The sequence below is a fragment of the Camellia sinensis genome, chromosome 3, assembly GCF_055761805.1.
Source record: "Camellia sinensis isolate YWXY chromosome 3, ASM5576180v1, whole genome shotgun sequence".
Classification (NCBI taxonomy): Eukaryota; Viridiplantae; Streptophyta; class Magnoliopsida; order Ericales; family Theaceae; genus Camellia; species Camellia sinensis.
Window position 1 is genome coordinate 55,014,007 of NC_138963.1, and position 14,510 is coordinate 55,028,516.

The 14,510-nt window shown below is 31.6% G+C and overlaps 2 protein-coding genes across 2 annotated transcripts; both read right to left on the bottom strand.

The window, feature by feature from the left end:
• Window positions 1–6,623: 6,623 nt before the first annotated feature.
• Window positions 6,624–9,507, bottom strand: LOC114299982 (uncharacterized). Its single transcript, XM_082919770.1, has 6 exons — window positions 9,266–9,507; window positions 8,920–9,141; window positions 7,972–8,064; window positions 7,792–7,896; window positions 7,312–7,688; window positions 6,624–6,851 (listed from the first exon to the last, which is right to left on the bottom strand). Coding segments are annotated over exons 1-6 (816 nt in total). The 5' UTR covers window positions 9,284–9,507; the 3' UTR covers window positions 6,624–6,850.
• Window positions 9,508–9,557: 50 nt separating this feature from the next.
• Window positions 9,558–13,073, bottom strand: LOC145822534 (uncharacterized). Its single transcript, XM_082919771.1, has 2 exons — window positions 12,577–13,073; window positions 9,558–9,752 (listed from the first exon to the last, which is right to left on the bottom strand). The coding sequence occupies exons 1-2, from the start codon at window positions 13,045–13,047 to the stop codon at window positions 9,558–9,560; spliced, it is 666 nt and encodes a 221-aa protein (XP_082775897.1). The 5' UTR covers window positions 13,048–13,073.
• Window positions 13,074–14,510: the final 1,437 nt, after the last annotated feature.

The following is a 14,510-nucleotide window of genomic DNA, read 5'->3' on the forward strand; positions in this document are numbered from 1 at the left end:
TCGACTTACTTTTTATGCGAATAAAATACACAAAATTCCTAATAAAGTAATCGGTTCATATTATCCAAAAAAAAAAAAAAAAAAAAAAATCAGTAATAGGATGGGAGGAAATCCTCCTCGTAGTCATATGCAGGTGCATCTGTGAAGCGAGGGGCTTTAGGCCTCAAAATTTGTATAGACTCCGGTTGTATTTGATAGAGTTTTAGAATTATGATTTAAGAATAAAGTTGTATTTTGAATTTGTTAGTTTTGGAATTATAATTTGAGTGTGAAAAAATTATTTGATTATGAGTTTTGAAAAGAATTTGAAATGCTTGATGTGACATATGATATTTGATTCAAAAATTTACAACTCATAACCAAATACACAATCCAAAATTCTATTCAAAGCTCATAAAATTTTTTAAAAAAATTCTGAAAATATTTTTTTATTTAAATATAAAAATAACTGGTGCAAAAAGAAAAAAATAAAAAAAAAAATGAACATTATTTTGGTCAACCAGCCAAACGATCAGCCGAACGTCCGGGGAGATGATCGGGTAGACGTGTCTTGAAAAGTGGGTGTGAAATGAATTTTCTAAAACTGTAACCAAACAACACACTCAAACCAATGGATGGAATTAAACTTCAAAAGCTCTACCAAACAAAATCTCAATTTTTTATATAATATAATAGACCCATATAATTTATTATTTATTGTTTAAGTGATTCTATTTGCACCTAAATAATGACTCAGTACGCCTAAGTAAAATTTTAAAATTTTAGTTCTTATTATACCCTAATATAAATTCACTAATAAGGGCAATATACATTAAATTTTAAAATAATATATATATATATATATATTTCCATAGTATACCTAAACCATTCATATGTATTCTTCATATTAAACTCTTTTCTTCTTCTTTCTTAAGTTTTAATTATTTTTTCTTCATCTTCTTCCTTACTCTAAACTCCAATCCACCTCACCAAAATTCGCTATTATCATTAACATTATTATTTCTTATTGTGTTATTACTTATAAATAGAAGAAAACAAGAACATAATATATGTCATTATATTTTCATTAAAAGCCTCATAATTTTTCATTAAGCCAATCTTTCAAACATCTTCCATATCATCGCCTTCGCTGAGCTTTTGTGCTTCGCTTGAAGCATGTTAATCATATTCGCAGCCAATCAACAATTAAGGTGATGTTTGGTTTAATTTTCAAAACTCAATTCTGTTTTTAAATTATAATTTAGATGAAACAGGTTAACAAAATAGTATGTTTTTTTAAATACAACTCAAAATTACTTTCAAAATTCAATCAATTAATCATTTTTTTCTCACTTATCTCTCCTATCTTTTCTCACATTCTCTCACATTCCATACATCAATTAATCAAAAAAATAAAAAAATAAAAATAAAAATCATTCCAAAACTATTTTCAAAACTCATAACCAAACAAAATTTTCTTTTTTCAAATTATTATTCAAAAACTCAGAACTCCACACAAACACAAACACAAAAACAAAAAAGTACTCCCTCCATCTCAAAATAATAGTCCCTTTTGGAAGATCTAATTTTTTTTATAGTACTTGCACTTTAAAAAAAATTGATTTTTCAAAATTACCCTTTGATAGTATATTTTTTTTGAAAAATATCAATTGTCACAATTATACTTTTTATGTTGTTAATGAATTTTTTTAAAAAAATAATAAAAACTTTATATTAGTTGTCTTTAATTTTTGAAAAAAAAAATGTATTTAAAATAATAAAAAATTAATATTTTGAGACGAAGGGAGTAACATGTTTCATCCATTGAAAGCGGCCCTAAAATTTCCTGTAAAATTTAGGGATTTTTACCAGCCAATCCCAATAATTGAATCTATTACCCATTAGGTCCTAAGTTTCTATCTCATGCACTAAGAAGTCCTGCTATATTTTTTATCTTTATTTTGCCCCTAGTATCAGCTAGTAAAAATTTTCTATTTAAATCTGCCCAAACACTTTTTAAATCTTTAATTGTTTATAATATTTATTACTCATTAATTTTTTCAATTTGTATTAATTTCTCTCTTGATTATTTTTTCAAAACTCTTCTTCTTTCTCATCTCTCTCTCTCTCTAGAAAATGTCACCATTGTAGCTACGGCCATGGCCATCCACCTGCAACCATCATCTTCGTCTATCACTAACCACCGCCACCTCCACCGGTCACCACCACCACCTTCGCCGACCACTATCACCACCATTGTTCACTGACCTTCTCCACCGTTGTTGATCTATACTTCACAATCTCTCAATCGTTTGACTCGTTCACCTAACATTGTCGTCTTCCTTTTTCTTTGCCATTACTGTTGCTCTTCCTCCATCTTGCATCCTTCATCTGCCATCACCGTCGTTCTTCTTCAATCATCGATCCACCATCTTTAACATTAAACTTCACAAATGACTTTAAATCTAGTTGTTTTCAATGTCGATTTACCATCTTCGGCGCCACTTTACGTGGCCGCCGATGAGATCGAGACTCTTTCTACAGTGTGTTGGTGAAGATCTACACTTGTAAAACATGTTGAATTAATCTGATGAAAGTGATAAATGAATCAGTGATTTGTTTAATATGTCGTGGACTGCCGCTGTTGGAATTTTGATATTAATACAATGATAAATTTATCACTGATTTTTGTTTACGTTATATTTATCACCTCCCTCTTCCTCACTTTCTTTCTCTCTTTTTATTTCTCTTAAACCAAATTTGCTGTATCAGTGATAAATGTATCACGGATATATTTCTTTGAATCTTGTGTTGATTTGTGACAATGATGACGATATTTTTTTTTTACTTTTTTTGTAATCTTTTAACAAACAACTAGTGGGAAATTTATCATTGAACGTGTTTATCACTGCTAAATTTATTACTAAATATGTCTTTGAATCTTGTGTTAATTTGTGACGATGATGATGAGATTTTCTTTTGTAATTTTTTAACAAACAATTAGTAATAAATTTATCATTTTTGTCACTAGAGAGAGATGAATATGCAGTATAATTAATCTATCAGTGATAAATTTATCATTGATTTGTTGAATATGTTGTATATTGTTGCTATTTTTTATATTTATACAGTGATGAATTTATCACTAATTTGTCATTGTAGATATGAATATGTTGGATAGGTCAATCTATCAGTGATAAATTTATCACTAGAAAGAGGACAAATAGTATATTGTAAACGCATGGTTATGTTGATCTACGACACGAAGGCTAACAATTTTCTCTTTTTATTTTCCTTTTTCTCTTAATCTTCTCTCTCTCTCTCTCTCTCATTCTTTTTCTTCTTCTTCTCATGTCGCAATCAGATTTTAGGAGATAGTGACAGTAGTGAGTGCCGAATGTGACCGTCAAGGGTTGCCAAAGGTTATCACCGGCTGTTGAAAGTACTCATAAATGACTAGAAGTGGGAGGTGGTAGGTGGTAGGTGGTAGGTCATGACAGTAATTTGATAATTGAGTTATTGAAGGAAGTATATAAAAGATATTTTGAAGATATTGAGAAATGAAAAAATAATTAAAACTTGCAAATAAATAGATCTGGTCAATAATACCAGCCCGTTACTGTCCTAAAATTTATCATCACATCTTCAATGTTTGAGCAACCCAAAATCTACACCGCTCACAAACAAACAAACAACTCCTTACGAGAGGTGTCATGCAATCATTATCTCCTCCTGAAAAGAGAACAGTCTTACGAAGCCGTGCAACAGTTGTACTTGCTCACTCTTGATTCTAGGGTTTTCATTTGTTTATTATCTTTATTTAGGTATATTTTGAGTGGTAATTTGTGTTGAAATTAAATAAAATATTAAATAATTTGATAAAATGTATTAAGGAATTTGATTTAGGTAATAACTTTTTTGGCGTAATTAAAATTCCTTATTATTTGAATAAAAAGATTTAGAACAAAAAATAAAAGAACTTAAATTTTGCCGTTGTTTGACATGTCAGGTTTTTTGTCTTTTTGACTATTTTAGTCACAAAAAGATAAAATAAAATTTTTAGTCTAATAAGACAAAATATCACATGTAAATCCTAATCATTTCATTTTTTCTCTTAAAAAAGTCAAAAAGCCTATATCAGACTTGACTTTTTTGTCCCAGGCTAAAATAACCAAAAAATAAAAGAGTCAAAAAGCTAACCCACATTCCAAACGAACCCTTTATCTTATCCAAAAAAACAAAAATTTGCAACATTACTTACAAAATTGAAAAAATAATTTTCTAATATTAGTTGATGATAATCTAAAAATATAGTATCTAAATAATAAGTTAAAACATAACAACTTTTTTGATATTGATGGTTTAGATTTATTTTCAGAATTGAAAGTTTTAAAAGAAAATTTCCAAATTGATCAAGAAAGCAATCGAATTGATATACTAAATTATATAAAACGGTTTGATTCTTTTCCAAATGCATACATTTCTTATAGAAGATTATTAATAATACCTTTAATAGTTGCTTGCGTAGAAAAAAAAATTCAAAATTAAAATTGATAAAATCTTACCATAGATCAATTATGCTTTTTTTAGATGGGAAAGCACGGCTTAGTTTGGCATGTTTGAAAAAATTCAAAAAGTCACTATCATATTTAAGTCACATCATCTTATTTAAGTCATATCACCTCTCTAACACATCATTCAAATCCAACCCAAACTCAACTCATATTTCATAAAAAGTAAAAAAGTGCACTTATTTAGATCATCTCAAACAACCCCAAGTCGTCCGATAAAGTACATCATCGTATAAACCTCCACGTAGGGATGAGAAAACCGTAAAATGAGGAAACCTCTACCTAGAAATATTACTGCAACACAAAAAGTAAAACAAAACAAAATCATCACTACCATACAAATAATACCAATAATTTTCACGATCAGTTTATCATCACAATAGGTAGCTTGGTACCTTAATCCCCGCCTCTATATTATAAAATAAAATATTTTGGATCTGAGGTGATTGCCTAGCGTATAACAATGGATTTAACAACATTGGATCTTGGTCATGAATCAGATCTCAAACTAAATTTGAATTTTTTTGGTAGCAAGCCTATGATGCAGACAAGAAGAGTGATAGTGGCTAACATGGTGATAGAAAATTACAGGAGAAAAAAAAAAGGGAAAATGAAGGTTAAAAGCACTTCTCTCCCTCTTAAAAATGAGAGAAAGAAAGAGCACCTACGGTTTCTTAGAAAGAGAGAAAGGAAATAATAGATTAGGTGGATTAGTTATATTATCTGACGTGGGTAGCCCCATAAAAACCATAACCCACTATGAACAACCCAAGCCTACCACTTAGGGCCCAATACATAACCCAACTGATAAGGCCCAGCACCATCTGGAAGTCAACATAGTATGAAGGACCAATGATATTCAGATACGTCACTACAACAAATTTGGGATTTAAAGACGAAACAAATTTGTCCCAAAATGTATATATTTCGTCACCCAAACTAATTACGACGAACATTTTTTGTTACCCGTTTTGTCTCCAAAGGGTCGTCGCTAAAGGGTCTTAGAGACGAAAAAAAAAATTCGTCATTGAAAATGATAAATTTGTGACGAATTTTTTTGTCTCCAATACACTTTGTTGGCAACATACTTGTAAGTAATTAGCGACAAAATATTTTGTCATTAAAGAAGAAATTAGAGACAAAAGTATTTCGTCATAAATATAAGAAATAGAGACGAAATAATCTTGTCACGTTTAATATAAACGAAAACGAAAATTTTTTGTCAAAGAAGCTACCAATAGAGACAAAAACAAATTCATCATTAAAAATGATAAATTTGTGACAAATTTTTTTGTCTCCAATACACTCAGTTGGGAACATACTTGCAAGTAATTAGCGACAAAATATTTTGTCATTAAAGAAGAAATTAGAGACAAAAGTATTTTGTCATAAATATAAGAAATAGAGACGAAATAATTTTGTCACGTTTAATATAAACGAAGACAAAAAAAATTTGTCAAAGAAGCTACCAATAGAGACAAAAACAAATTCATCATTAAAAATGATAAATTTGTGACGAATTTTTTTTGTCTCCAATACACTCTGTTGGGAACATACTTATAAGTAATTAGCGACAAAATATTTTGTCATTAAAGGAGAAATTAGAGACAAAAGTATTTTGTCATAAATATAAGAAATGGAGACAAAATAATTTTGTCACGTTTAATATAAACGAAAACGAAATTTTTTTTGTCAAAGAAGCTCCCAATAGAGATAAAAACAAATTCATCATTAAAAATGATGAAATAATGTCAAAAAAAAATTCGTCACACATTGAGGGTAATAGTGACAAAATGTGACAATATTTTTTGTCATGACAAATTCATTTAGCGACGAAATAAAGAATTTATGACAAAATTAATCATCCACCTAAGCCAGATAAGAGACAAAAAAACCTTCTTTAGGGATGGAAAATTTTGTCAATAATTTCATAATATTTTTTTCCACATTATATACCTATTTTATCAAAATCTAAATTTTAGTTCAACAAATATGACCTGTTCATGTTGAAACCTGTTGAATATAACAATTCCATCACAACTTAACCTAACCTGTTATCAACACATTTACGAATTAACAAAATGAAAATATCCATTCATCATTACAAATAATTTCATCCTGATATAATAAAATAGTGAAATATCCACAAAATATCCAAAAGTTATAACTTGTTCAATTCCACCAAAAATCCAACAATAACTAGTGTAACTCCAAAAAGTATGTGTATCCTTATCAAACAAAAATGAACATTCAAACAAATTACATCATTGTTGCACGTCAAAAATGCCACCCCAATCCAATCTGCAAAAAAATAAATTAAAAGTTTTAGTAATTAATCAATTATACAAAAGATTAAAAACATTAGTAACTCGTCAATTTACAATTAGATCAATTATACAATTTATCCCTGTAACAGACTTTTTTTTAGATTATGAGAACAAAAAATTAATTTTAAGGCTAATTCACAAATGGTGCATCCCATTAATGTGCCGTAAGTTCATACAACTTATATTGGTCCCTCCTAAGGTGTTTCTATTGGTTCTTGTACAAATCTATAATTGTGTGATAATTTAGCATTTCGACAGCCTTTTTTCAAGCTTTAAGTATAGAGAAAAAAATATATTTTTTAGACTAATTCACAATTTATACATCATGTGCACCTGTACAAATTGGATGTCATATGCATGTTTCCATTACTTCCTAATTCTTCAAACATGTATTCTTTTATAAAATTTGTTATATTAAAGTTAATATACTTTACCAAGAAGTATGTCCACTTGTGGATGAGTCCCCTCCACTTCCAAAGTGTCCAGTGAATCCTTTGGTCCTCAAAAAGTTGACAACATCAGCCATTATCTCCCCTTGCTTCTTCTTACCCTCTTCAAGATCTTCTATTTTATTGTTCTGCATTTGTATTTGTTCCTTTTGTGTCTCTATTTGCATCTCAAGGCGCTTCACATAATCATTTGTTTCAGCATATATGGTAGTGGCTCTCCTAATAGAGGATGAAGGTCTCATGCCAGGTCCCTTCACATAGCCAGACCTTGGCTTTAGGACTTTGATTGATAGCTCTTCTGCAGTCAAAGGGGTTGATCCTGGCTGTGAGAGGTGATCAGCCTGTGTCTGTATCATATTTTCCTATCAAATATAAAAAAAATTAAATAATTATTAGAAAATTAAATAAGATTATAACAAATAGTATTCTAAAATTTTGTTAATAAAAATTGCAATATATACTCACATAATTACACTGAGCTTGAGATGAGATCCACTCATGTGTTTTCTCATTATAGTGAGTTTCCTTGTACAACTCTGCTAGATCAGGTAGCATCTTCTTTTCTCGTGCCTAATTCGATAGACCAAATATTCAATAAATAAAGCTAAGAATCTAATATAATTCTGAAAGTGCAAGGATACGTACCAGTTTTTCTACTCTAACAGGGATTGACCTAGAACCACACCTATGTTTTGTATACATCCTTTCTCTGTTCGCGATGTTGGCCTTTGATTGTTCCTATAAGGAAGAATGACCAATATAACAATGAAATGTATCATTAGTAAGACAAATATGTTGGCTTTTGATTGTTCCTGTAAGGAATAATGAACCAATATAACAATGAAATGTATCACTAGTAAAACAAATTTAATGGTTGATAATAAAGAAATTGCATTGTTCCTCTTTATCATTTTCCTATATATCATTTCAACTTAAAAGATATTTCAAATTATTCACTAGTTTCATTCAATTCTGTGAAAAATAGATTAGAGGACTTGTTGAGATTTCATCATAAGATGGTTTTTCTGGGTGAAAAAAGAAAAACGAGTAATTTACACCGTTCACAAATAGGGGGCATATAAGCATGGGCAAGATAGATTGTGAAAAAATCCATTTACATTTCACAAGATATGGAACAATTACTGATACCAAACTCATAACCCTTTCTTTCTTCCGCAACTCTATCAAATCTAAAGTTCTGTCTCAATACCCTATATTAGTTACTTAGCTAGTTGCTTACCATTATCATGAAACTTCAGACCAAACCCAAGAACAAACAGAAAATTAATACAATCATAGAAACTGAAATCTTAGTTCTTTATTCTATGATGTGAAAGATGCACTTTAAGGAACCATAAATTAATCTCCTATTATGCGAGCCTTCCAATCCATGTTTAATAGTTTCCCTTTCTTATTTTTCCACTTATTTGGTTTTTATTATGTTCCACTTACATGCCTAGAAGATAAAGGGAAAAGAATACATATGGAATTTCACAGCAAATTGATTGTGTTCTTTTTAGTTGTTTTAGAATCTCTCCCTGTTCTAATCAAATTCTTTCTTCGCTAATATAATAAAAAAGATGAAAATGTTACCAGAAATTCTTTAGTGTTCCACTTTTTATCAATAAGATCTATCCACTTGGTAGGATCGACATTCTTTGGTGGGTGGTTTCTTGCATACTCCTCCCCTTTAGCCTCCTTCAGCTCCATGATTTGTTTGTGCAGCCTATAGGTATGGTTACTCAATCTCCGACCAAATTTTGTGTTCATTGCCTTCTCTATATCAACAGGGTCTCCTTGTAAATCAAATTGATCCTACAAAAAATAGATAAGTCATAGATAATTCTTATAAAAAATAAAATAATTACAATAAATAATTAAGATTTCTAACCTATTATAAAAATGAGTAAAATCTCCTATAAGTAGACAACGAACTTACATTCAAGCGTTGAAACATCGCCTCCTTAACGGAGGCATCAACATACTTCCACTTACGAACACTTGGATTTGGTAAACGAGTTCGCACTTCTACACCAATCTTTGAGGCTAGTTTTGAGGCATAGTCCCCTACCGGTGCACGAAATTCTGGAGGGATAGGCACGCTAAGCTTTCCATCTTTATCAACAAGGCCTTGAACCTCTTTGCCTCGAGTCGGGCCACGAACACGCTTAGCAGCTGATATTGTGAAGCCATAATATTGAAATAGTATGTGAACAAATTTAATTAAGATCTCAAATCAATGTAAATAAGGAGTGTGTCTTACCAATAGTATTACCAGCAGTCACCTCAAGTTGAGGCTCCACATTGAGAGGTGGTGGCGGATTGCTAGTCACCTCAGGATGTGAAGAGGTATTCCCCTCTTCTAATGCGTGGGTCAATGCCTCATGATGAGATTGTGAACGGGCTCTCGATGGTATCTCTAACAGCTGAATAACATAATAAAATATGAATATATGTACAAAGATATACATGTCTATGTGTGTATGAATTGAAAGTAACAAGAAAGAATATATTTCACAATGCATAAATGTATAGTACCTCATGCTCAAACGAATCATAGGTTTCAGTGTCACTACCATCTTCAGCCTCTGACGATCGATAATCATCATCATTTTCCTCAATTGGTATTTGTTTTTCCTTCCTCAATTTCTTATGTTGAACCGTAGCCTTCAAACAAGTTGTTATATTCTTCACTTCTAGAGCATTCATTCTCTCACGGTTTTTATTAATATTCTTCATTCTTTGTTTCTCATAGTTCGTTACCTTCTTAGTTGCGGTACTTGGTTTGGTCAATTGCTTTTTTGTAGCGTCCATTTTGCCCAACTATAAAGCATAATTGAACATTTTTTTGGTGGATACGCATAATTGAACATTAGATGTAAAGAAAAGATAATTATATATTTCTATACATAAAGCATAAAGCAACAACAATCTCAACAAGTGGATATGTCATATAGGCTCTAAATCATTGAAATATGGCTAGAGTGATATGGATGATTTTTGTTTTTACCATTTACTTATCATAGAACAAATTAATTAAAAAGCCATCAGACACACAATATGACCAATCAATGATAAACCTACATAACAGTGGATGAACCCCACAACTGAAATTCAACTACATTAATTAAGAACAATGTTCATATAGAAAGTGCAAAATAACTACAAATCCTAGTCTACATCAAGATCCATATCGTAATCCACATCAGGTTCGTCACACTCTTCATTTTGTTTGCCAGCTCTTTTCTGTATCATTGTTTCATCAGATGACCTAACCCTTGTAACAACTTCTGCTTCAACACCATCTCTATAACATTGGACATTAGGGCCGATGTCAATTGGAACAACATCGGTAATATTTTCTTGTTAGAACACATCGTTTTCTTCTGGTTCATGTAATGATTCTCTATCGCGTACCTCTGGTACATCAAAGACACCCCTATGTTGCACTCGTTGAATGACTTGCCAAGGTTGTCCCCATTTGGTATCATTTAGGTAAAAGACTTGCTTAGCCTGGCTAGGCAAGATAAAAGGGTCGTGTTGATACCACCGACTTGTGACATCAATACTTGTGCAATAATCATCGGTTCGCAATGTTCTACTTCGACCTGTATTTCCTGTGTTGTACCATTCACATTGGAACAATACAACTTTGTTATGACACATGTACTCCAATTCCCAAACATTGCACAAGTGACCATAAAATTCATGCGTCACTCCCTCATGATCCCCTTCCGTAAGCACACCACTATTCTGACTGTTACGGCGATTGTCTACTTCTCTTGTACGAAACCGTACGCCATTGATTATGCAATCTGAGTACTCTTTTACTAGTAAATTTGGGCCATTTGCTAACGACCATAAATCATTGGTTGCTTCTGGTGACTTTTCTTCTCTCAATATATTTATCTACATTCACATATAACGTACATTAAGATAGTAAAAATAAATTAATAAATGATCAAATCTTATACAAATTTTTAATCATGTCTTAAAATTGAAAATGCCTTACCCGCTCTTTGAACCACTTGGGAAACTCTTGTTGTTGTATACGGGTTATGCCTTGGTCAGATGGAGTCCGTAATAGATTTTTGTGTATCCTACTCAAAAGAATTTGATTATTATGCACTGCTAACTACATTAACAAAGCTAAGAATACACATATTTAAATGAAAAACATACTCTAGATACTTCTCTATCTCGGGGCTATTGTTCAACAAGAACCAATGAGCCATATCACGATATTCTTGTGACATATCAGCATCCCTTGTGATTAGGCCAATAGGACGGGCAGTTTCTGTGAATACAGTTAACCCTTTGTGACGTTCGCCACGATCTTGATTTCGTTCAGGTCGATTATGCACTGTTTCGATCCCATCAACATACATTGAACAAAAAGTAATGCACTCTTTGACAATGTAAGCCTCTGCGATTGAACCTTCTAGTCGAGCTCGGTTTGTAACAAACTTTTTTAAAGCTCCGAGAAACCTTGAAAAGAGAATTAGTTAAGAGCAAGGTTACACATGCAACATATAATTACGAACCTTTCAATTTAACAATTAGCTTTCAATCCGGTACATCCATCGATATTGCACCGGTCCTCCAAGAATAACCTCACGCGGCAAGTGAACGGCCAAGTGAACCATCACATCAAAGAAGGCTGGAGGAAAGATCTTTTCAAGCTTGCATAATATGTGTACTATACGTTCCTCTAATTTCTCAAGTTCATTACGGCGCAGTGTCCTTGAGCACAAATCCTAGAAAAAGCTACCCATCAACAGCCAACCCTAGCCTCACATTTCGAGGCTCCAGGGCAAACTGAGGATGTTGCACATCAAATTCCTTCCATTCATCACTATCAGCGGGATGTCTCAATACTCCGTCATCTATATGTTTCTCCTTGTGCCATCTCATGTCCTCAGCAGTCTTTCTTGACATGTACAATCTTTTCAACCTTGGTGTTAATGGGAAGTACCGCAACACCTTATGGGGAATCTTTTTACCCCTGCCACGATTGATCTTGTATTTGGATGCCTTACATTTTGGACATTTATCTAACCTTGCATTTTCCTTCCAAAAGAGTACACAATCATTTATACAAGCATCAATTAACTCATATGACAAGCCCAAATCTCGAAGTATTTTCTTAGCTTCATAAAATGACTTTGGAACCAAATTATCTTTTGGTAAAAGTTTTGTTAAAAACTCCAATAGTGTGTTAACCGACTTATTGCTCCAGTGGTTTGTTACCTTCATATTAAGCAGCTCGATGACAAACTTCAACAGAGTGTAGTTTGTGCAACCTAAGTACACCTCACGTTTGGCATCATTCAATAGTTTATCAAACGTTTGTACTTCCTCATTCTGGGGTGCATCGTTGGGTTCTCCTCTTATTCGATCTTCTACTAAGGCATCAATACCACCTAAAACCTCATCTTCATCAATTGCCATTTCATGATGAGCCTCATTTGATACACGTGGTTCCCCGTGCTCATGCCAAATAGTGTACGTTTGCATAATCCCATATTGAAGCAAATGAATTTGCACATTTCGAAGATTTTGGGAATAATAGTTCACACAGTTCAAACATGGGCACGGAATTTTACCTTCCTGGTCAACAACTGCCATTGCAAATTTGATAAATGATGTCACCCCATCAATAAATGGCTGACTCATCCTTCCATCAGGTGTCTTACCCAATGCAATCCAACTCTTGTCCATGTCTGATCACAAATGAAAGATCAAGTTTTTTTTAATTTTTTTATGTCATAAAACGCATCATGTGTACTATTAACCTATTCCATTTAGGAATGCACAATGTGTGTCATACAAAGAAAATCATATGACGTTGTCTATATCTAATTACTGACCATAGTGTATGGGAGAAGTTGAAAAGGGTACTGCAGTAACTATACACAGATTTTATCTATAATTATTTGTATGAGGAGATTTTAAATGCTGATTAGGGGATTTTGACTAAATCAATAAATGCAGCTATGTGAAAAGACATGTGGATTGAAAAAAATTAATAAATGCTGATCAGGGAATTTTGACCAAATCAATCAATGCTGAGTTTTTTTTTTTTAAATAAAAAATTTAGAAAATTCATATTGGGATATTGAATGTCTCACAGGCCTTGGAGGTTAAAAATCCGTTTTTGCTTAATATATAGTATAGATATTTAGGAATTTTTTTTATACTTGTTCTTAATGCATTAAAATGTTATTATTAGGAATAATAATCATATGTGTTGGGACTTTTCAAGATATTCATATCTGTTGGACTTTTCAAGGAATTTTTTTTATGCTTGTTCTTAATGCATTAAAATGTTATTATGAGGGTAATGCTTGGGGGATGAGAGAAATTAATAAATGCAAAGGTTTTTTTTTTAAATCAAAAAATCAAGAAATTTAGATTGGGATATTGGAGCTCTCACAAGGCTTGGGGGTTGAAAACTCCCTTTTGCTTAATATATAGTATAGATAGCATATCACCCGTGCTATGCACAGATTGTATTTACAATTATCTATATATATGAATTGCGATTTTTAATTTTTTTTTGTTGTTGTAAAATGCCTTCTTTTTTTCTCTTTTTATATTATATTAAAGTTTAATATTTTGATAATAATCATATATGTTAGACTTTTTAAGGAATTAAGTGTCTTTTTTTTTTATTATATTATATTAAAGTTTAATATTTTGATAATAATCATATGTGTTGGACTTTTCAAGAAATTTTTTTTATGCTTGTTCTTAATGCATTAAAGTGTTATTATGAGGGATAATAATCATACGTGTTGAAACTTTTCAAAGAATTCATGTGTGTTGGATTTCAAAGAATTTTTTTTGCTTGTTCTTAATGCATTAAAGTGTTATTATGAGGGATAATAATCATATGTGTTGGGACTTTTCAAGGAATTCATATGTGTTGGATTTCAAAAAAAAAAATTTATGCTTGTTCTTAATGTATTAAAGTGTTATTATGAGGGTAAGACTTGGGGGTTGGGAGAAGTTAATAAATACAAATTTTTTTTTTTAAATCATAAAATCAAGAAATTTAGATTGGGAGATTGGAGTTCCCACCAGGCTTGAGGTTAAAAATCTCATTTTGCTTAATATATAATACTAGCATATCACCCGTGCTATGTACAGGATTGGATTTAAAAAATCAGTGAATTAAAAAA

What these genes read in the sequence shown, in the direction of transcription:
- LOC114299982 (XM_082919770.1), bottom strand. An exon ending in GGAACACTAAAGAATTTCTG is followed by an intron (nt 8,065 to 8,919) that starts GTAACATTTTCA and finishes TCTTCCTTATAG; the next exon opens with GAACAATCAAAGGCCAACAT. An exon ending in CTGTTAGAGTAGAAAAACTG is followed by an intron (nt 7,897 to 7,971) that starts GTACGTATCCTT and finishes CTATCGAATTAG; the next exon opens with GCACGAGAAAAGAAGATGCT.
- LOC145822534 (XM_082919771.1), bottom strand. Translation starts at nt 13,047, where the DNA reads ATGGACAAGAGTTGGATTGCATTGGGTAAGACACCTGATGGAAGGATG. An exon ending in TCGAGCTGCTTAATATGAAG is followed by an intron (nt 9,753 to 12,576) that starts GTAACAAACCAC and finishes TATGTTATTCAG; the next exon opens with CTGTTAGAGATACCATCGAG.